This window comes from Salvelinus fontinalis, chromosome 11 (assembly GCF_029448725.1).
Source record: "Salvelinus fontinalis isolate EN_2023a chromosome 11, ASM2944872v1, whole genome shotgun sequence".
NCBI lineage: Eukaryota > Metazoa > Chordata > Actinopteri > Salmoniformes > Salmonidae > Salvelinus > Salvelinus fontinalis.
In genome coordinates, this window is record NC_074675.1 from 16,077,112 (window position 1) to 16,098,069 (window position 20,958).

The 20,958-nt window shown below is 42.6% G+C and overlaps 1 protein-coding gene across 7 annotated transcripts in view; it reads right to left on the bottom strand.

Moving 5' to 3' along the window:
- sbf1 (SET binding factor 1) overlaps positions 1-20,958 on the bottom strand; it is an 82,014-nt gene that overhangs the window by 19,956 nt on the left and 41,100 nt on the right. For 3 of the 7 annotated variants that reach the window (XM_055937670.1, XM_055937669.1, XM_055937666.1), the window contains 17 exons: positions 20,092-20,121; positions 18,561-18,666; positions 15,447-15,579; positions 15,138-15,261; positions 14,015-14,128; positions 11,311-11,388; positions 10,943-11,056; positions 10,569-10,697; positions 10,367-10,465; positions 7,341-7,551; positions 6,701-6,813; positions 3,131-3,280; positions 2,773-2,841; positions 2,493-2,651; positions 2,010-2,302; positions 1,602-1,774; positions 1,251-1,324 (listed from right to left, as the gene is read on the bottom strand). In XM_055937670.1, the coding sequence (XP_055793645.1) occupies positions 1,251-1,324; positions 1,602-1,774; positions 2,010-2,302; positions 2,493-2,651; positions 2,773-2,841; positions 3,131-3,280; positions 6,701-6,813; positions 7,341-7,551; positions 10,367-10,465; positions 10,569-10,697; positions 10,943-11,056; positions 11,311-11,388; positions 14,015-14,128; positions 15,138-15,261; positions 15,447-15,579; positions 18,561-18,666; positions 20,092-20,121 (2,169 nt within the window). The remainder of the gene's footprint in view (positions 1-1,250; positions 1,325-1,601; positions 1,775-2,009; positions 2,303-2,492; positions 2,652-2,772; positions 2,842-3,130; positions 3,281-6,700; positions 6,814-7,340; positions 7,552-10,366; positions 10,466-10,568; positions 10,698-10,942; positions 11,057-11,310; positions 11,389-14,014; positions 14,129-15,137; positions 15,262-15,446; positions 15,580-18,560; positions 18,667-20,091; positions 20,122-20,958) is intronic. The other 4 variants (XM_055937671.1, XM_055937668.1, XM_055937667.1 and 1 more) reach the window with 3 other exon arrangements.

Consider the following 20,958-nt stretch of genomic DNA (forward strand, 5'->3'; position numbering starts at 1 on the left):
TGTTACAAAACATAAACGTTTGCCAATATCTCAATTGGCTGGTGGGATCTTGGCAAAGACAACCCTGATGCTCAACAAGTAAAACAAGTTGGATATGAAACTATTCAAATCTCTTAAGACTAGTATAATATAAACTGCAATTTTGAGTGGTTTAGGGCTTTCCCCTTCAAAAGAGGTAACATGTTAACAACCATTTGTATATTTTCTCAAATTTTTCACAAAGTCATCTCACAGCATTCTTGGATGTATAGAGAGGTATTCAAAGTATGAAGAGCGGCAGGTCCAGTTTCTGTTAAAGACCAATTGAACATCTGGCTCAGAGCATGACATAATGTCCTGTGCCCAGCGACGCTGGAGAGGCCTACGCTGGGGCAACTACACCAAACAGAGCAGCTCAACTCATAATAGAACATTTGTTAAGGCACTCGTTTTGTAACCCATTTCATAATCTGTTGTGCAACTCCTAATGCCCTGGGTCCAGCTCATTGCGAGAGGATTTAACTGGAATTCATATGACATGAACGCTCATGCAGAAAAAAAAAAAGAGCATTCTGGGAGGTGGGATCAGGTCAAATGTGATGCGCTCTCTGAGGTATTATAAGATGGGATAAACACAGAAAACGCACAAAAGGTGAGATCCAATTGGACTGATATCTGATACAGGGCATCCCTGAGCTCTTGGTTGATGCATATGCTAGGACAATGCTTAGATGCAATTAACACAACAGACATGCCGAGCCAAGCTACTATCCCTCTCCAACTGCTGGCAGAAAACTCCACAGAACAACCAGAGCAAACTGCACCCTTCTGTCTGAAGGCACAAGAGTCAGTGACGCAGGCTATAGAGAACTACAACCCCCAGCATGCACTGCTCAGGCTGTAGTCATCTACCAGGTTCACGTTCAGTAGGCACCAACGGGAGAAAATGTACTGAAACAGGAAATCCGCGTTCTTGTTGGTATTGGACAAAATTAGGAAGTACCTCAATTCAAAACATTTTCTCCCATTTTAGTTCTAAATGAACGAGACCCCGGCTTCTGAGAGGGGAACTACATCAACCCAGCATGCACGGCTCAGGCGTAGTAGTGCGAGTCACACATGGCGCTGTCGCTGGGACAGACGTACCTGCCGTGGGCGTGGCACTGTGACACTGAGCAGGGATTGGTGGAGAGGGGGTTGAGCGTGGCTGGCCTGGGGCGGGGCTCTGCGTGGCTTTTGTCCAGCGTAATGTAAAATAAGGAATTGGTTACCTTTTGGATCGGTGGCAGTCGCTTACTCTCCCTGTGGACTGCATCCAGCGTCTCGATGTGCATCTGAACGATGTCTGTGGAACAACACAGGAGGGAGAGAGGAGATAGAGAAACTGATTAAAACTAACACACAATTTGAACTCTAGAAAACCTGGGTCATATTCATTAGGGAACACAGTAGCAAAACGCTTTGCAAAGGAAAACTAAAACAAGTGTTTCTTATTGGACAAGTTCAGGGAATCCCTCCCCGTCAGTCCGTTTTCTTCCATTTAGTGCCTAATGAATACAACCCTGATCTGTCAAGGAAAGTTCACAACATGAGCACCGAAAACACAAAATGGAGATTCCTACCTGGTATCATGGTGTGTAGTGCCTTGAGGTGCTCGTTGGTCACCCCACTCTCGTTACACACTTTGTCTACGAAGCGGTTGATAAATCGCACCACAGAGTTGGCCACGTCAGAGCTCTCAGCGTCCTCAAAGCCGCTCTCTGTGTCGTAGCTCTCCGCCATGCTGCCAGCAATGCTAAATAAAAACAACAAAGGCATCTTAGGAACGACCAATATGAGCTTGAACTTCAAAGTTAAAGTCTTATCCCTAGGCATAAGTTTGTTGCTGGTTCCACTGTAAGATGTTACAAAGCTGCCCAACGTTTGACAAGCTGTTTTTAACATGTCTAGGGTTTCTGTTAGTGATTAAGCTGTTGGGTGTGTTTGTCTGTCTGTTGTCGAGTGTTTTTGTGTGTGTGTGCGTCCCCCACCTGTTGGTGTACCTGTTGGTGACGTAGCTGTTGCTAACACTCTCCACATCCCCTATCCCGGACCTGTTGAGCAGGCGGTTCTTGCTGGTGTCCAGGGGCAGCAGCAGGTAGGACATGCGGTTGGCGTAGTGGATGGCCTGGCTGAACACCGTGCTCTCCTCCTTCTGCACGCGCTCACTCTGCTGCTCCTTGCTGAGCGTGGGCCACAGCCTGCTCTGCTCTGACGCCAGCTCCAGAGCACCCAGCAGCTCCTGACCTCCTGCTGCTGGACCAGACTCCTGCTGACCGTGAGACTGGGGGGTGGAAGAGGAAAGGTCAGATGGGGTCAATGTAAGGATGTACTCCAAGGACTAAGTACTATTATCAAGGAAAAGGCCTCGGTTATGTTTTTATTGCTGTGTTTGATACTAATAGACAGGAGCATTAGCTTAAAAAAGGCCCTGCTTGTTCTGCTTGTAGTGTAATTGTAGGGTCTGTTCTTACAGAGGTGGACAGCTCCCCCCCGTCTGCCTCCAGATACAGGGCTCTGATGTGGTTCTGGACATCACTGTAGAACATGGCCTCCCAGAACTGCATGTTAGTCCACACCATGTGCTCCTGCACACAGCTGTAGGCAAACTGGGTGATGCCCGCGCCTAGTTTCTGCCAGACACAAACACACAAGGCCACACAGAAGCTTTAGAAACAGACCATTTTAAGCGCTACGAGGACAATGATTTGTTTCTTTTGTGTTGAATAAGGATTGTTTGTTTTTGTGACTTACTCTGCAGAAGGCTGTGACCAGGGGAAGGAGGATGGCTGCAATACCGTGTTCATCCATGTGAGAGCAGTCCTGAGTAGGAGAATAGAGGTCAACATCGCCATACTCACAATGTCAGTCATGCAAACGCCACCGATTAGGCTCCATTATTCAGTGTATGATCTTATGAAAATATAAAGGCCTCCATTGCAGTGTAAAAATAAGTAGCATTGCACTGTTTAGAAAAAGTCCCAAGGAGTTAAAGTTATTGCTTTCAGAACTCCTTCAATACAGCCGTTCTATGTACTGAACCCGACTGCGTGCTGCGGTCTACAGTAGAACTTTGTGAATAAGAGAGATTTTCTGTGGCGTCGGCATGTACCTGTAAGGTGCAGTTCATCATGCGGACGATGTAGTCAAACTGCTGGTCGTCCAGCACGGCTCGGTTCTGCAGGACGTGCTGGTTGAGCTCCTGGGTCAGACACACCCTGGCCGCCCGGCCCTTCAGCGCCCGCAGTACCGCTGGCATCAGCTGGGGGGGGGGGGGGGGGGGGGGGGGGGGGCAGCAGACACAGGACAACAATATTAGGAGATGGCAACTTTAGGAAGATATTTATGGTTAGGTGTTATGTGCAGGTTTTCAAAAGATGAAAAGTCACTATCATGTAGGTCAAACCTCTAAACTAGCTATGAATTAGAGGTCGACCGATAATGATTTTTCATTGCCGATACCGATTATTGGCGGACCAAAAAAAGCCAATACCGATTAAATCGGCCGATTTTTATTTGTATATATATATATGTAATGACAATTACAACAATACTGAATAAACAATGAACACTTATTTTAACTTAATATAATACATCAATAAAATCAATTTAGTCTCAAATAAATAATAAAACATGCTCAATTTGGTTTAAATAATGCAAAAACAAAGTGTTGAGAAGAAAGTAAGTGCAATATGTGCCATGTAAAAAAGCTAATGTTTAAGTTCCTTGCTCAGAACATGAGAACATATGAAAGCTGGTGGTTCCTTTTAACATGAGTCTTCAATATTCCCAGGTAAGAAGTTTTAGGTTGTAGTTATTATAGGACTATTTCTCCCTATACCATTTTGTATTTCATATACCTTTGACTATTGGATGTTCTAATAAGTACTTTAGTATTGTCAGACTAATCTCGGGAGTTGACAGGCTTGAAGTCATAAACAGCGCAATGCTTGAAGCATTGCGAAGAGCTGCTGGCAAACGCAGTAAAGTGCTGTTTGAATGAATGCTTACGAGCCTGCTGCTGCCTACCACCGCTCAGTCAGACTGCTCTATCAAATCATGGACTTAATTAGAACATAACAACACAGAGAAATATGAGCCTTAGGTCATTAATATGGTAAAATCAGGAAACTATCATTTTAAAAACAAAACGTTTATTCTTTCAGTGAAATACGGAACCGTTCCGTATTTTATCTAACGGGTGGAATCCATAAGTCTAAATATTGCTGTTACATTGCACAACCTTTAATGTTGTCATAATTACGTAAAATTCTGGCAAATTAGTTCGCAACGAGCCAGGCGGCCCAAACTGTAGCATATACCCTGACTCTGCATGCAATGAACGCAAGAGAAGTGACACAATTTCCCTAGTTTAATATTGCCCGCTAACATGAATTTCTTTTAACTTCTTAATAGGGGGTGCTATTTTCACTTTGGGAAAAAATCGTGGCCAAATTAAACTGCCTCGTACTCTGTTCTAGATCATACAATATGCATATTATTATTACTATTGGATAGAAAACACTCTGAAGTTTCTAAAACTGTTTGAATTATATCTGTGAGTAAAACAGAACTCATTTGGCAGCAAACTTCCAAACAGGAAGTGAAAATTCTGAAAATGGGGCTCTCAGTGCCTGCCTATTCAACTGGCTTATATTTATGGATCTGTATGCACTTCATACGCCTTCCACTAGATGTCAACAGGCAGTAGAATGTTGAATGGCGTGTCTAGCTTGATGTGAGACCGAATGAGAGCTTTTGGAGTGACAGTTCCGCTCTTTTGTCAGTATTCAACTGCGAACCAGGGAACCTCACATTGTCTTCTGAAAGGGGTTCGGTATACACGACGGAATGCTCCGGCTCTGATTTTATTGGATACATATGAGAAAAACATCATAAAGTAGGATTTGTCAACCGAGTTTGGACCAGTTTATTCGACGTTTATTGGGACTTTTGGAATTTTTCGTTCCATGCGCAAAGATTTCTTGGACATTTGCCCTCCACATGGCTAGCCAAAGTTGCTAATTCGACAGAAGAAATGGACATTCTAGAACAAAACAAAAAATTATTATGGAACTAGGACTCCTTGCACAACATTCTGATGGAAGATCAACAAAGGTAAGAGAATATTTATGATGTTATTTCGAATTTTTGTGGTTTATGTTGGCTCCAACAAGGCGGAGAATTGTTGGGCGCTGTCTCACAATATTGCATGCTGTATGTTGTACTAAAGTTATTTTTAAAAATCTAACACAGCAGTTGCATTAAGAACCAGTGTATCTTTCATTTGCTATACAACATGTATTTTTTAGTAAAGTTTATGATGAGTTCTTTGGTTAGATCACGTGACTGTCCAAAATATCTCCGGACAATTTGGTGCATCATGGCTACGTATTCACAGTGTAAAACCAGGATTTGTACCTCTAAATATGCACATTTTCGAACAAAACATAAATGTATTGTATAACATGATGTTATAAGACTGTCATCTGATGAAGTTGTTCAAGGTTAGTGATTAATTTTATCTCTATTTGTGGGTTTTGTGAAAGCTATGTTGGCGGTGAATAAATGGCGTTGTGTGTTTGGCTATTGTGGTGAGCTAATATAAATATATATTGTGTTTTCGCTGTAAAACATTTTAAAAATCGGAAATGATGGCTGGATTCACAAGATGTTTATCTTTCATTTGCTGTATTGGACTTGTGATTTCATGAAATTATATTATATGATAACCCTGTCACGTTAGGCTAGGCTATGCTAGTCAGCTTTTTTGATGAGGATGATCCCGGATCGGGGAGAGAGAAGCGGTAGAGGGTTTACCTAAATACGCAGGTTTGAAAAAATATATACTTCTGTGTATTGATTTTGAGAAAGGCATTGATGTTTATGGGTAGGTACATTCGTGCAACGATTGTGCTTTTTTCGCAAATGCACTTTTGTTAAATCATCCCCCGTCTGGCGAAGTTGACTGTCTTTGTTAGGAAGAAATAGTCTTCACACAGTTCGCAATGAGCCAGGCGGCCCAAACTGCTGCATATACCGACTCTGTTGCACAGAACACAAGAGAGGTGACAATTTCCCTAGTTAAAAGAAATTCATGTTAGCAGGCAATATTAACTAAATATGCAGGTTTAAAAATATATACTTGTGTATTGATTTAAAGAAAGGCGTTGATGTTTATGGTTAGGTACACATTGGTGCAACGACGGTGCTTTTTTCCGCAAATGCGCTTGTTAAATCACCCGTTTGGCGAAGTAGGCTGTGATTCAATGATAAATTAACAGGCACCGCATCGATTATATGCAACGCAGGACAAGCTAGATAAACTAGTAATATCATCAACCATGTGTAGTTAACTAGTGATTATGTTAAGTTTTTTTTTTATAAGTTACGTTTAATGCTAGCTAGCACCTTACCTTGGCTCCTTGCGGAACTCGCATAACAGGTAGTCAGCCTGCCACGCAGTCTCCTCGTGGAGTGCAATGTAATCAGCCATGATCGGTGTTCAAAAATGGCGATTACCGATTGTTATGAAAACTCGAAATCGGCCCTAATTAATCGGCCATTCCAATTAATCGGTCGACCTCTACTATGAATCAGCTATAAATTGTTAACAGTTTCAAACAACTTATCATTCTAAAATGGCAGAGCACGGAGATGCTGTTGTGGCCTTGTCTCTCACCTTCTTGGCCTCCAGCATCTTGTTGTCAAATATGTAGGTAATGCAGTTCCTGACCACCTCCAGCCTGCGAGCGCTGTTAGCCAGGACATGACCATGCTTGTCCACAATGTCTCCTGGAGGAACACCACGAATCAGTGGTTATTACATCACACTCATCAGTCTACACTGAAGCTACACTGAATCCATCTCAATTAAACCCATGCTGAGAAATAGATGGGTCACACAGAGGTCGTCCTAACACAGTGGACTGTCGGGTGGACTGGAGGGTGGACTGGAGGACTGTCGGGTGGACTGTTGGGTGGACCCGACACACTCATCAGTCTACGCTGAAGCTACACTGAATCCAGCTCAATTAAACCCATGCTGAGAGATAGGATGACCTCTATGTGACCCATCTAACACAGTGGACTGTCTGGAGGATTGTCGGGTGGCCTGTATCAGCCTCTTTACACCAGACATCAAGCCAATCCATCAGACACAATCTCATGTTGGCATCTCTGCTAACTTCTAACCCACAACCCAATAGGAATGTCTGCATCAGTCTTTCAACCGTCCATTCACTCCACTACTTAATCCCACCATCTCATGCCTATGCCGCTCAGCCCACACTATCCTTTCCCACCCAGCCTGGCACACTCACCCAGTGGGGGTCCGGAGGGCACCATGCCATTGAGCTCGGGCTTCACCACGGGCGGGGCGGTTTTGAGCTTGGCGGCGGCGTGGTCGATGAAGAGCTGGACTGTGACGTCGTCCAGCGGAGGGAAGATGGCCAAGTTCTTGGGGTCATTGTGACCAGGGCTCTCAGCTGGCCGCTGTACCTTATGCATGGCCACGGCAGGGTATGGGTTCTCCTGATGGGGGGGAGAATAAAAGGTGAGCGACCATAAAGGTGTAGGGGGAGAAAGGGCAAAGAAAAGAGGTAAGTGGTCGCCTGTTATTTTAGTTACTACATTACATAGATGGAGGATCTTAATTTGACCTATAATGTCACAGCAACAGAATTTGAACGCTTAGTCCATAATGTTACTTCATCGGTGGTTAGGCTATTAGCTGGCCAAAAATAGGCTACATGAAAAGTGCAATCGGACAATTCCATATCCGCATCGCCCAAAAATATTTTGGGTATGTCAGATTGTTCATAGAAACTTTATTGGGAGGAATGATGGTTGATACTCTTTGTACATTGTAACACAAACCATTTCGAGAAAATAATGAAAGTGAAAATTTCAGTCCCTTTTCAAACCTGTACATGTCTCCCCTGTAAGACCCAATGATCCGTGGACCGTATATGGATACAGACAACCTCTTGGTGTCATTATACTCCTTATAGTGTTCTCTAAAATATGGAATATCGATACTTTCTGAAATACAATTTTACACAATCTATTCAAAAATTTTAGACATTGTTTAAAACAATTTACTCCACAAGCAATTTTACCTCCCAAAAAATTAGGCACTGAACAAATTTCAGGTCTGCTGAGCACAAACGTTGTGTAAATTCTGTGCAACTTCTGGCACGCGTTTACTGTGAACACTCAGGCTGTACCCGCTTTAAAGTTACCATTTTAACAGTGGCCAAGTAAGCTACTGTGGCTATTTGATCATATGTAGGCCTATCAGAGTGGCCTACCATTAAAAAAAACTATGGAGAAAATGCATCCCATAACATTTTAACATGGAAATAGCTGTTCTATCATTCAGCCAACAATAGCAGCTAATGTGTGGTGTTCAATGTAGGCCTACATTCCATGAGACTTTTGAAAAAAACATGTAGGGATTTCCATTAACCTGTTCATGCACTTGTCCTTCAGACAAGGAGGTGACTGAAAATGTCGTGTTTGATACAAAATAAAATGTATTATTATTCCCATACCATTATTACATAGAATAAAGACAAATTATGCTACCCTCTGCCTTAGCTAATTCAAGCCTGTCTCAAAATACAACACTGCCCCTTTAAGAAAAAAAGCTCTTCACCTGACTTGCTTTTCAAAGATGGCTAGAAATGCACACATTTTGTGCTCTTGTAGGAAGCAACCACTCCCCCATTGCTGACTAGAAATGTGCTAATAACTCACTTAATAGCCAAGAATATGAACAAATGTACACACCTGGACACAAGCGTATCTGCTCACAACCACTCATGCTGTAAACACAGTCCAGTTCAAAGGGAACAGCACAGATCCATATATGGCAATGATCTATTTGCATATAGGGATACTGCAGCTCTGATTGGTTATGGCGCACCAGTCTGTGTAGAGTATGAGCCTGACTTGTTGATAGTGTTAACTAAAAGGGGAAACCAGGAAGTTGACTGAAGTTCAATCTCGTGCTTCTCTGCGCGAGCTGATATTTCTTCTGCGCGGCAGTCCCGGGAAGCTGCGCACCAGTCCCGGGAAGCGGCGCACCTGCGCACGCTTAGAGGTAACATAGAGGTAGAGGTAACATTGTCTACAAGTACATCAAATTTCCAGAGTGGGCTCTCTGCTAATTTTAAAGTTATGGTACATTTTATGAGCACCACCAACACAGTGAATGGGAAAATAAATTCCCTCTGCTGGCGATTTGCTAAATGTGCAATCCTACATGGGGCTGTGATTGGTTAATGACCTATTATGTCAATCGCTATGTACAAAATTGATAATTTCTTCAAAAGCAGCAGAGACCACACTGGAAACTTGCCGTGTTTTAAGAGTATAGTTCCAAACAATGTCTTAAAATAAACAAAATCAAAAAGGATACTTTTGAGATATGAATAGTAGTTTTAATGTTGAATAAATTCATGTTTTTTTTCTTCCCAGAATCAAGACATACCCCATATTTTAGAGCACAGTATAAGGAGTATAATGACACCAATAATGACACCAAGATGTTCACAGATCATAGGGTCTTACAGGAATCAGGTTTAGGTCTAAAACGGGCCTAAAACGGCTACTTTCATCATTTTTTTATTTTATTTTTTATTTTTTTTATTTTACCGTTATTTTACCAGGTAAGTTGACTGAGAACACGTTCTCATTTGCAGCAACGACCTGGGGAGTAGTTACAGGGGAGAGGAGGGGGATGAATGAGCCAATTGTAAACTGGGGATTATTAGGTGACCATGATGGTTTGAGGGCCAGATTGGGAATTTAGCCAGGACACCGGGGTTAACACCACCTACTCTTAGGATAAGTGCCATGGGATCTTTAATGACCTCAGAGAGTCAGGACACCCGTTTAACGTCCCATCCGAAAGACGGCACCCTACACAGGGCAGTGTCCCCAATCACTGCCCTGGGGCATTGGGATATTTTTTTTTAGACCAGAGGAAAGAGTGCCTCCTACTGGCCCTCCAACACCACTTCCAGCAGCATCTGGTCTCCCATCCAGGGACTGACCAGGACCAACCCTGCTTAGCTTCAGAAGCAAGCCAGCAGTGGTATGCAGGGTGGTATGCTGCTGGCTATCATGATTTTCAAAAAAAACTATCTGTGATACCAAAAATATTATTGGGCCATGCTGGTGTGAAAATCAGCCTATACTGTTAAAATATCCAGGTTTGTTTGGGTTTTCAGTGAATTTGACATAAAGCATAAATTCTCAACAACAAAAGGGTGATAAGATTATGATCCTACATCTGTAAATAAAATCAATAAATATGTTTTTCTTTTTATTTACAACATACGTTTTTGAAGAGCTGCTCGGCTAGCTCCTTGATATGGTTCATGACTTTGTGAGGACTGCACTCCTCCTGGCGAATACGCTCCACCTGATTGGCTATCAGCTGTAGACACAGGAAAAGAAAAACAGGAAGTTAGAATGCTTTATCCTTCACATCTTTACCACTGATTGGGAAGGTGTGTGTGGGGGGGGGGGGGGATACTCACGTCATCGAACAGGTCTGTGGGTCTGTAAGGCGGCCCTCTCTCCGATATGAACCCAGCGAACGCCATACCGTCCAAAACCTTCATCAGGAAGTCATCCTCAGTCAGAGCCCTCTGGCCCAGGAACGCAGCCTGGAGGAACACACACTCTCATCAGTCCTGAGATTATTGTTCCACTCTTCCTTTCTAAGTGTTAGACTCAAAACAGACAGTTCGCAGGTCTGTTTAGAGCTAAATGTTTTTCTCCTCCAGGCAGACATTAAAGTGATATATTCCATTGTGTTCATAAAGACCGTAGTTAGTTGCAGGCTTGTATGAACACAACGTAATATATCACCTTAAGAATTAAGTTCAGAGAGGTAGAAGGTGATGTGTACCTTATGGAAGCGGATGACTGGTTCAGGGTGGATCCGGATGATGTGCAAACACCAGCGATAGCCATGGAACAGCTGGCCGAACAGCCACAGAAACACCGCCCGGATCTCCTTATCCTGCAACACACAGACAGGGAATTATAACATACTGAGGGGTAAGTATGGGACAGCTGGACAGCTGGGAAAGCTCAGAAATCCAGAGATCTTGCTGCAGCATTGCCCCAAACAAAGGGACAGGGACTCTCACATTTACATTTGAGTCATTTAGCAGACGTTCTTATCCAGAGCGACGTACAGTAGTGAGTGCAATTTGATTCATATTTTTTTTTCCAAACACACCTTCCACCGAGGATAGAAGGGCTCTACATTACCTGGATCTTGAGTGTGGAGGGTTGTGTGGAGTAAGGGGGGAAGGCATGGTCAGCTATCTCCAGCTCTGGGTCCAACACCTACAAACGCAACAAGATGGCAGGAATCACATTACAATAACATGGACAGAAATATCATCTAACAGCCTTCTCATTACATCCGTTTAGTTCATCAATATTATTCAGTACATAAATCCTACAGCAGCTGCTGGTATATTTTGGCTTTCGGACACTGCTTCATCAGGTACCATAAATTACAATATGCTGTCAGAAGCTTTTAAGAAGATGAGAATTCTAGGAAGCCCCTCTCATAAATGAGACATGTGGCTTCAGACTAAGCAGCAAATACCCATTAACTAAATTAGCTGCAGCATCTCCTATTCACAGTCCTATTTATATTTGGGGATGGTGAGGTGAATTAATTCAGCTAATCGCTGAGAGCAGCAGAGTACCTGATAAGCCCACACCCAACGGTTGCTGCCCAACTATCTCTACAAGCATCACAGCAACAACCTTCACCCACCACCCCCACTGCACTCCACCAACCCCCACCACCCATATAACTTTTCCAGTTGATTAAACAAATTAATTATCCTTCCAGTTGCAAAAGCTATCGCTTTTCACGCTCTGCAATTATCCTCTCTGTGCTGGTCTGGGTGAAGGTCACTTAGACTCAGGCCTGTTATGTTACGTGAGCCGGCTGGGAGGCGGAGGCGGAGGCTGGGACTGGGGAAATGTGTCCCTCCCTGACAGCGCAGGTCAGACCCCATCCAGACTGACAGGGCCATGGGTCCTGGGGCTGGCGCCGCACAGACTGACAGTGCAGACAGACAAATGCAGGGTGGAATGGACCCCACGATCACACACACGCACACTGTGCTTCATTGGTCTCATTCCAGCCATGCAGGGTCACCGGGCCAGCACTACAAATCTCTATGGCCCACACAGGTTAGGACAGAGGGGGACAGGGGGAAGAAAAGAAAGGAGGAAAGAACAGAGGGAAGAGGGAGAGGCCTGTATATTGTATTGTAGAATGGTCAGGTCCCATCACAGGACTGGTTGTTCTGAGATGGAAGAATTTTACAGTCCCTATTACTTACCAGAGCAGGTATTAGCTGGTACCTAGCTCTTTCTACTGTGTTGTTCATCAAACATCAAGGAATGTTTAAACATGGTAATGACGGTCAATGGAAAAGTATTCCGGTTTAGGAGCAGGTCCTTTTCAATGTAACTCTGACCAAGAGGACACAATAACAGCCTAACCCAGTCTCATTCTCTCTTTTGCCTTTTCTTGCTTTCCCTCTCCCTCACTTATGTCCCTCCCTCCTCTCCAGTCTAGCCGTAACAGATTGGCTAGTAACCGTGCAGATTGAGTATGGCTCCTGTTTCATGCCCTCCAGCCAATAGAGATCATAGAGACCGGCCTAAGATAAAACCCATTGGCCTCAGACAGACAGCCTTGGAGAGTTACAAAAGCATAAACACTGTATACTGTCACATGTACTAAGATATAATTCACCTAGGACGTGTGTCAGAAAACAACCCAAATTGGATTTCATTTATAACAGTTAAGAAAAGTGACAAAAAACGAATGAAGTATGCATTTTGAGAAGTTCCGCGCAATGTCTGTCTGGCAATATTCTGAGCAATCTACGCAAGTCCATATCAAATGTTCCTTCATATTACAACATACAACTTGACTCTTATCCTGATAAAGAAATGAGGGGAGGAAGACATTTTTATCGAGCGAATAATATGTTCCCAAATATTTCTCATGTGGGACAGCATGTCAGATTCTATAATTCATCTTCTCCCTCTGGTCCAACTCTGATAACACAAACACGCACTGTTTGGGCTGTGGGAATCAATGCCAATGTCATTCAGGCAAACAAACTCCTCTTTTGGCTGCAGATTGTAGTATCATTTCATTAATTGAAGATGGGAAGATCCATTTCATAATTCTTTATCGGACTACTGTGTATTACAGTAAACTCTGCACATTACAGTAAACTCTGCACGTGGCAACTCATATCAATTGTGAAACTAAAAACAGACATATCCTCCTGAACAGTTCATGACTGCATTGTTTTTATAGTTGTGACTCATGGGTAATTTCAATATTGAAAAATATTATATTGTTTTATAGGGGTGTGTAATGGTAGTTCCGATATCTTACAATTAGAATTTAAGATTGTGGGAAATTACAAACACATGATTGTTTACAATATCAACGAGAATCATTCAATAAATCAAATCTGCCACCATTTGTTTGTTGTAGCTATTGATGGGAAAGCTATGGCATGGCTCTCCTCTACTCCACATAGGAACAAATGCTTAAGCCAGCCGGAAGATACCAACGATAGGCAGGCCCAGTCAGGAAATCAGATTTGTTTTACATAACATGGACCTTATCTGAACAAGAGGAATTTCCAAGACTGTGCTGGCAGTGAGAAGCTCAATAACAATAAGGAACTTGATCTTATTTAGAAAAGGAGTTGGTTCAGAAGTAGTAAATCAACATCTCAATGTGGTGCTGTGGTTAAACCACTATAGGTGTACATGGTTCAGAGTAATGCATAGTCGGAGTCCCTGTGTTGCATTAATGTGCTGTACTGGTATTGGTGACTGATGTAGCTGTATGAAGTGAAGGTGTCGAAGTCTGAAGGGTGTTGCGATGGGGTGTGAGTGTTGTCGTCATGGTGGTTACCATGGAGAGGGCGGTCTGGGTCTGCTGCAAGAGGGGGTCAGGGAGCAAGGAGATGTGGACACACTCCGGGATGGTCACCGTGCCTCCGTCCAGGTCAGCGATGATCACGTCCAACTGTAGAACACACACAGACAGCTCAGTCAGTGCGATATCTTTGATTGATCTTGTAAGAGATCACTGTACATGAGGCTAAGTGTGCTGATTGATAACAGTAGTGACTGACAGAGCCACAGACACACACAAACGCTTGTCAACAGCTGTTCATTACAGCACTTTACCTACTGCAGCAGTCAAATGTACCTTTCACCAGGTACATTTTAAGGGGTGAGAAGCGATAACCTCTCACCCCTTACAGTCCATCATCAAATCGATCTATCAGAGCCATATGACAGTTTCGTATACTATATTATACAGACAGGTGGTCTGTTGTTAAAGTCATTACATAACAAAGCATGGCGAGGGACCACATGTAGTTTAACACACACGACACTATAATGACTGTCTTTTCATAGTCCTAGTCCCAATCTGAAATGTATTTAGTGCCTAGCCCACTACTGCTATTTTACCTGCCTTCATTCTAAAATGTACCTTGTTTTTATTGAATATCCTTTTGTATTATTTTTTCCTCAGAGCTTTGAGATAACTGATGAAAAGCGATATACAAAATAAATGTATTATTAGTATTATTCATCTTAATCATTAGTTTCTCCTTAATAACAAAGGAAACACTTTCAAAGTCTTCCAACATTCCACTGAATATAGAATGAAGATATTTAATTTACATGTCAGGTATATTGCTAATGTGCCTTGGCATGGGTTACAAAGACCGTTGTGTTAGTACTGAGAGATATTTAAGCTAAAAGAGGTTTCAGATGGCTAAAACACAGCAGGTCTGGGTTGTTGAGTGAGATTAATTATAGATAAGGAAGGAAGGCCAGAGAACTGACAAGCGCATATCTAGTAATCAAGATCGTACTACAGGCTGTCAAAGTATGGGGGGGCAACACAGAATAAAGACGGTCTTTACTGGCATCAGATAGGCTTTACAGATGCATACACTGACGGAATATATAAACATTACATCGAAAATATATTAAAAGAAGTATTGTAGATTGGAACATACGGTCATGCTACCCACAAGTTCCTGGGTCTCGGAACGGAAGAAAGAATTGACCCCGATGATGAAAGGCGTGGGCGTGCTCAGCACCTCCAGGAGCTTTCCCGGCAGGATGGGGACGTACGTAAAACTGACGGGAGGGAAAACAAGAGGACATCAGATTTACAAGCAATCAGATTAGGAGATGATATGATAAGTGTGAGGAAATCATAAAATTCCCAAAACAGACCAATATCTTGTTAATCAAATCCCTGTAAATTCCCTATGTTAAAGACATCTATGAACCTATTTACAATGAAAAACACACACACACACCTGTATTTGAGGGGGAACATGATGGCCAGTAGTGCTCTGCAGGCGTCTGTTAGTCTCTGGTAGCTGCTGGACAGGAACAGGATTTTGTGTTCCGTCAGAGCAGCACAGAACAGATACAGGACGTTCACTATACCTGAGAGAAACAACGTAACAGAGGTACAGTATTCACTTTACCTGCAGGGAAAGACCGACTGCGTGGATTGTAAAGATCAAACGTATCTTCGAACAAATGATCAAGCATGAAGACTGATATCTACACACAACACCCCCAAAAATGACCGAGCAAAAACAGGCTGTTCGAATTTTTGGATAATTTATACAAAATAAAAAACTGAAATACCTTATTTACACAAGTACTCAGACCCTTTACTATGAGACTCAAAATTGAGCTCAGGCGCATCCTGTTTCCATGGATCATCCTTGAGATATTTCTACAACTTGGTGTCCACCTGTGGTAAATTCAATTGATTGGACATGATTTAGGGCGGCAGGTAGCCTGGTGGTTAGAGCATTGGGTCAGTAACCGAAACGTTACTAGATCGAATCCCCGAGCTGACAAGGTAAAAAAATTGTCGTTCTGCCCCTGAACAAGGCAGTTAACCCACTGTTCCTAGGACGTCATTGGAAATAAGAATGTTTTCTTAACTGACTTGCCTAGTTAAATAAAGGTTAAATAAAATTACAAATTGGGAAAGGCACACACCTGACAGTGCATGTCAGAGCAAAAACCAAGCCATGAGGTTGAAGGAATTATACTTAGATCTCAGACGGGATTGTGTCGAGGCACAGATCTGGGGAAGGGTACCAAAAAATGTCTGCTGCATTGAAGGTCCCCAAGAACACAGTGACCTCAATCATTCTTAAATGAAATACGTTTGGAACCACCAAGACCGTTCCCTAGACCTGGCAGCAAGGAAAAACTGAGCAATCGGGAGAGGCGGGGCTGATGGTCACTGACAGAGCTCCAGAGACACCTCTGTGGAAATGGGAGAACCTTCCAGAAGGACAACCATCTCTGCAGCACCTCACCAATAAGGCTTTTATGGTAGAGTGGCCAGACATAAGCCACTCCTCAGGAAAAGGCACATGACAGCCCGCTTGGAGTTTGAAAAAAGGAACCTAAAGGACTCTGACCATGAGAAACAAGATTCTCTGGTCTGATGAAACCAAGATTGAACTCTTTGGCCTGAATAACAAGCGTCACGTCTGGAGGAAACCTGGCACCATTCCTTCGGTGAAGCATGGTGGTGGCAGCATCATGCTGTGGGGATGTTTTTCCGCGGCAGGGACTGGGAGACAAGTCAGGATCGAGGCAAAGATGAACGGAGTAAAGAGAGATCATTGATGAAAATCTGCTCCAGAGCGCTCAGGATCTGACTGGGGCGAAGGTTAACCTTCCAACAGGACAACGACCCTAAGGAGACAGCCAAGACAATGCAGGAGTGGCTTCGGGACAAGTCTCTAAATGTCGTTGAGTGGCCCAGCCAGAGCCCGGACGAACATCTCAGGAGAGACGTGAAAATAGCTGTGCAGTGACACTCCCCATCCAACCTGACAGAGCTTGAGAGGATCTACAGAGAAGAATGGGAGAAACTCCACAAATACAGGTATGCCAAGCTTGTAGTGTCATTCCCAAGAAGACTTGAGGCTGTAATCGCTGCCAAAGTTGCTTCAACAAAGTACTGAGTAAAGGGTCTGAATACTTACACAAATGAGATATTACATTTACATATTTTTTTGGGGCCAGAATTTCTGAAAAGCTGTTTTTGCTGTGTCATTATGGGGTATTGTGTGTAGATTGATGAGGGGAAAAAATGATTAAATACATTACAGCCTCATTCAAAAATGTAACAAAATGTGGAAAAAGTCAAGGGTTCTGAATACTTTCCAAATGCACTGTGTGTGTGTGTGTATGTGTGATATATATATATATATATATAGTTTTGGGTCACTTAGAAATGTCCTTGTTTTTGAAAGAAAAGCACATTTTTTGTCCATTAAAATAACATCAAATTGATCAGCTGTAAATGACTATTGTAGCTGTAAACGTCAACAGTGAAGAGGCGACTCCAGGATGCTGGCAGAGTTCCTCTGTCCAGTGTCTGTGTTCTTTTGCACATCTTAATCTTTTATTTTTATTAGCCAGTCTGAGATATTGCTTTTTCTTTGCATCTCTGTCTAGAAAGCAAGCATCACGAAGTCGCCTCTTCACTGCATTGAGACTGGTGTTTTGCGGGTACTATTTAATGAAGCTGCCAGTTGAGGACATGTCAGGTGTCTGTTTCTCAAACTAGACACTCTAATGTACTAATGTCCTCTAACTCAGTTGTGCACCGGGGCCTCCCACTCTTTCTATTCTGGTTAGAGACAGTTTGCGCTGTTCTGTGAAGGGAGTAGTTCACTGCATTGTACGAGATCGTCAGTTTCTTGGTCATTTCTCGCATGGAATAGCCTTCATTTCTCAGAACAAGAATAGACTGACGAGTTTCAGAAGACTTTTTGTTTCCGGCCATTTTGAGCCTGTAATCAAACCCACAAACGCTGATGCTCCAGATACTCAACTAATCTAAAGAAGGTCAGTTTTATTGCTTCTTTAAATCAGCACCCCAGTTTTTAGCTGTGCTAACATTATTGGAAAAGGGTTTTCTAATGATCAATTAGCCTTATAAAATAATAAATTTGGATTAGCTAACACAACGTGCCATTGGAACACAGGAGTGATGGTTGCTGATAATGGGCCTCCGTACGCCTATGTAGATATTCAACGTTTCTAGCTACAATAGTCATTTACAACATTAGCAATGCCTACACTGTATATCTGAACAATTTGATGTTATTTTAATGGCCCCCCAAAAAATTGCTTTTCTTTCAAAAACAAGGACATTTCTAAGTGACCCCAAACTTTTGAACTGTAGTATAGACATATACACACACTTCAGCCTTTTCCACTAACTCATATCAAATATAGGAATGTGATTCGCGTTCATTAAGCAATTCAACAATTGGTGAAGGTATTCTCTCAAAGGAACATTGGACTTTGATTGGTCCATATCACTGATCATAAAGTGCCCCATTGGTCCAGGGCTGAATAAACTGCATTGTGATTTGCCGTACCAAGCTGTCTAAAGAGATGGGCTACGCTGCTGCCGCTGACAGGGAGGGAGTCGTTGATAGGAGTCTGGATGACCTGTCGATCACCCGCACCCAATGTTATAGTCCTCTAGAGAGACAAAGAGAGAGAAAAAGAGAGAGAGAGGGACGCATGGAAAAAGAGAACAGATCATGTGAACGCCCTTTCTTAAAAAAAGGGGATTAGCAACAATCAGCACAATCACAGAGGTATCGAGGAGAGGAGAAATCACAGATGGGGAGAATCACAGGGGTTTAGCAGGTACATTAGAACTCCACAGTAACCGGCCATTCACAGCTGAACAGGAGAGAACTGACCTATGCTGATCTGAGAAACCCATAGAAATGGGCCTTTATGGGAGTCAAATACCAATGACATGCCAGATTGTCCATTCAGAGACATTTCCATTGTGTTTTGAGTATGGAAAGGGCAGAGTTCATACGTTTGAAGGATTTCAGGGGGTCTTAACATTTGAAATGTCTTTTTGGTTTAGTGTCTTATTGGTTTAGTGTTACTGGATAGTTCTTACGGCCATGTGACGCAGAAGTGAAGTGAAAGAGAATGATTGATTTTTGTTGTTGATTGTAACATTCATGAAACATCTGATCTTAGCCATGTAAACTTCACACTGCAGCGCATTCATTACATTTATAGCTCAAGAGAGTTGTAGTAGTTGTTGTAAGATATAAATTGCCATAATTTGTAAGTGTGATCTTTATGTTGCATGAAATTTCAATGACTGTTTTGGATTTTTAAACAGACCGAAAAAGCCTGTTAGCCGACATGAGTTAAGGCATAATTTGCACAGCATGATTAGCACAATGAGTCTTGCCTGCAAATGAAGACAGATTGCAAAAAGTTGCATACAGAACAGGTAGCACAAGGTCAACGAAGGCATCCAATACATCACATAGAAACACAACCACAGCAGCCTCTAGGACAGACATCACATAGTAGTACAACAGAATACACCAAAACAACTACCTACAGAGGCTGTATACCACATTTGACAAGTAGGAATTAAAATTATTTTAAGTACAGAAATTCATCGAAAATACAGGCGTTTCAAATAAACTCCAGAAGCAGGAACCTACTGCAGCCAAATCTTCATCTCAAAGTACATAAAATAATATCTGTGTATAGCTGAGAAGGAAAGGTCGGCGTTAGCTCATGCGCTCTACAGCAGCAGCAACAATGAGAACACAGTGACCCAACTGTTGATCACCATTTTCACAGTCACTCATCTGGTCAACAACAAATTAGATATCGTAGAATTTTTCCAGGCTACCAATAACAGATTGTAAAAGGATCAGCCATTGGGTAACAAATTGAGCCTTATCAAAGTGATTTGAATGGTTTTCCCTTGAGAAGTCTACATTTTGACTGGCAGAGGAGGAGAGGAGGATGGGCTGAGAGAGGTATGTGAGTTACAAAGTCATAGGAGGATCCCAACAGAATTAGGGAAAGCTAGGAGCTGATTGGTTGAAAGGAGAATAAAGTAGTCAGGCGGCGTACCAAGCTCTCCTCTCTCTCCTCCTGGCCCGGCTACACAAGTCCAGCAACACACAGACACACACAGACACACAAGAGAGAGAGAAATACACCATAGGAGAACACACGAATTAGAGACAACAGGATCCAAACAAAAACATGGCAAAACAATAACAAAACATTACAAATATACTCAGACGGTAACAGCGTGGCATTATGATATGAGAGGGCAGCAAAATGAACATAAGGCACAGAGTCAAACCAGCTGTCAAGTCAGAAGTTTACATACACTTTGGTTGGAGTCATTAAAACTCGTTTTTCAACCACTCCACACATTTCTTGTTAACAAACTATCGTTTTGACAAGTCAGGTAGGACATCTACCTTGTGCATGACACAAGTAATTTTTCCAACAATTGTTTACAGACAGATTATTTCACTGTATCACAATTCCAGTGGGTCAGAAGTTTACATACACTAAGTTGACTATACCTTTAAACAGCTTGGAAAATTCCAGAAAATTATGTCATGGCATTAGAAGCTTCTGATAAGCTAATTGACATCATTTGAGTCAATTGGAGGTGTACCTGTGGATGTATTTCAAGGCCTACCTTCAAACTCAGTGCCTCTTTGCTTATCATCATGGGAAAATCAAAAGAACTCAACCAAGACCTCAGAAAAAAAATTGTAGACCTCCACAAGTCTGGTTCATCCTTGGGACCAATTTCCAAAAGCCTGAAGGTGCTACGTTCATGTGTACAAACAATAGTACGCAAGTATAAACACCATGGGACCACGCAGCCGTCATACCGCTCAGGAAGGAGACGCGTTCTGTCTCCTAGAGATGAACGTACTTTGGTGTGAAAAGTGCAAATCAATCACAGAACAACAG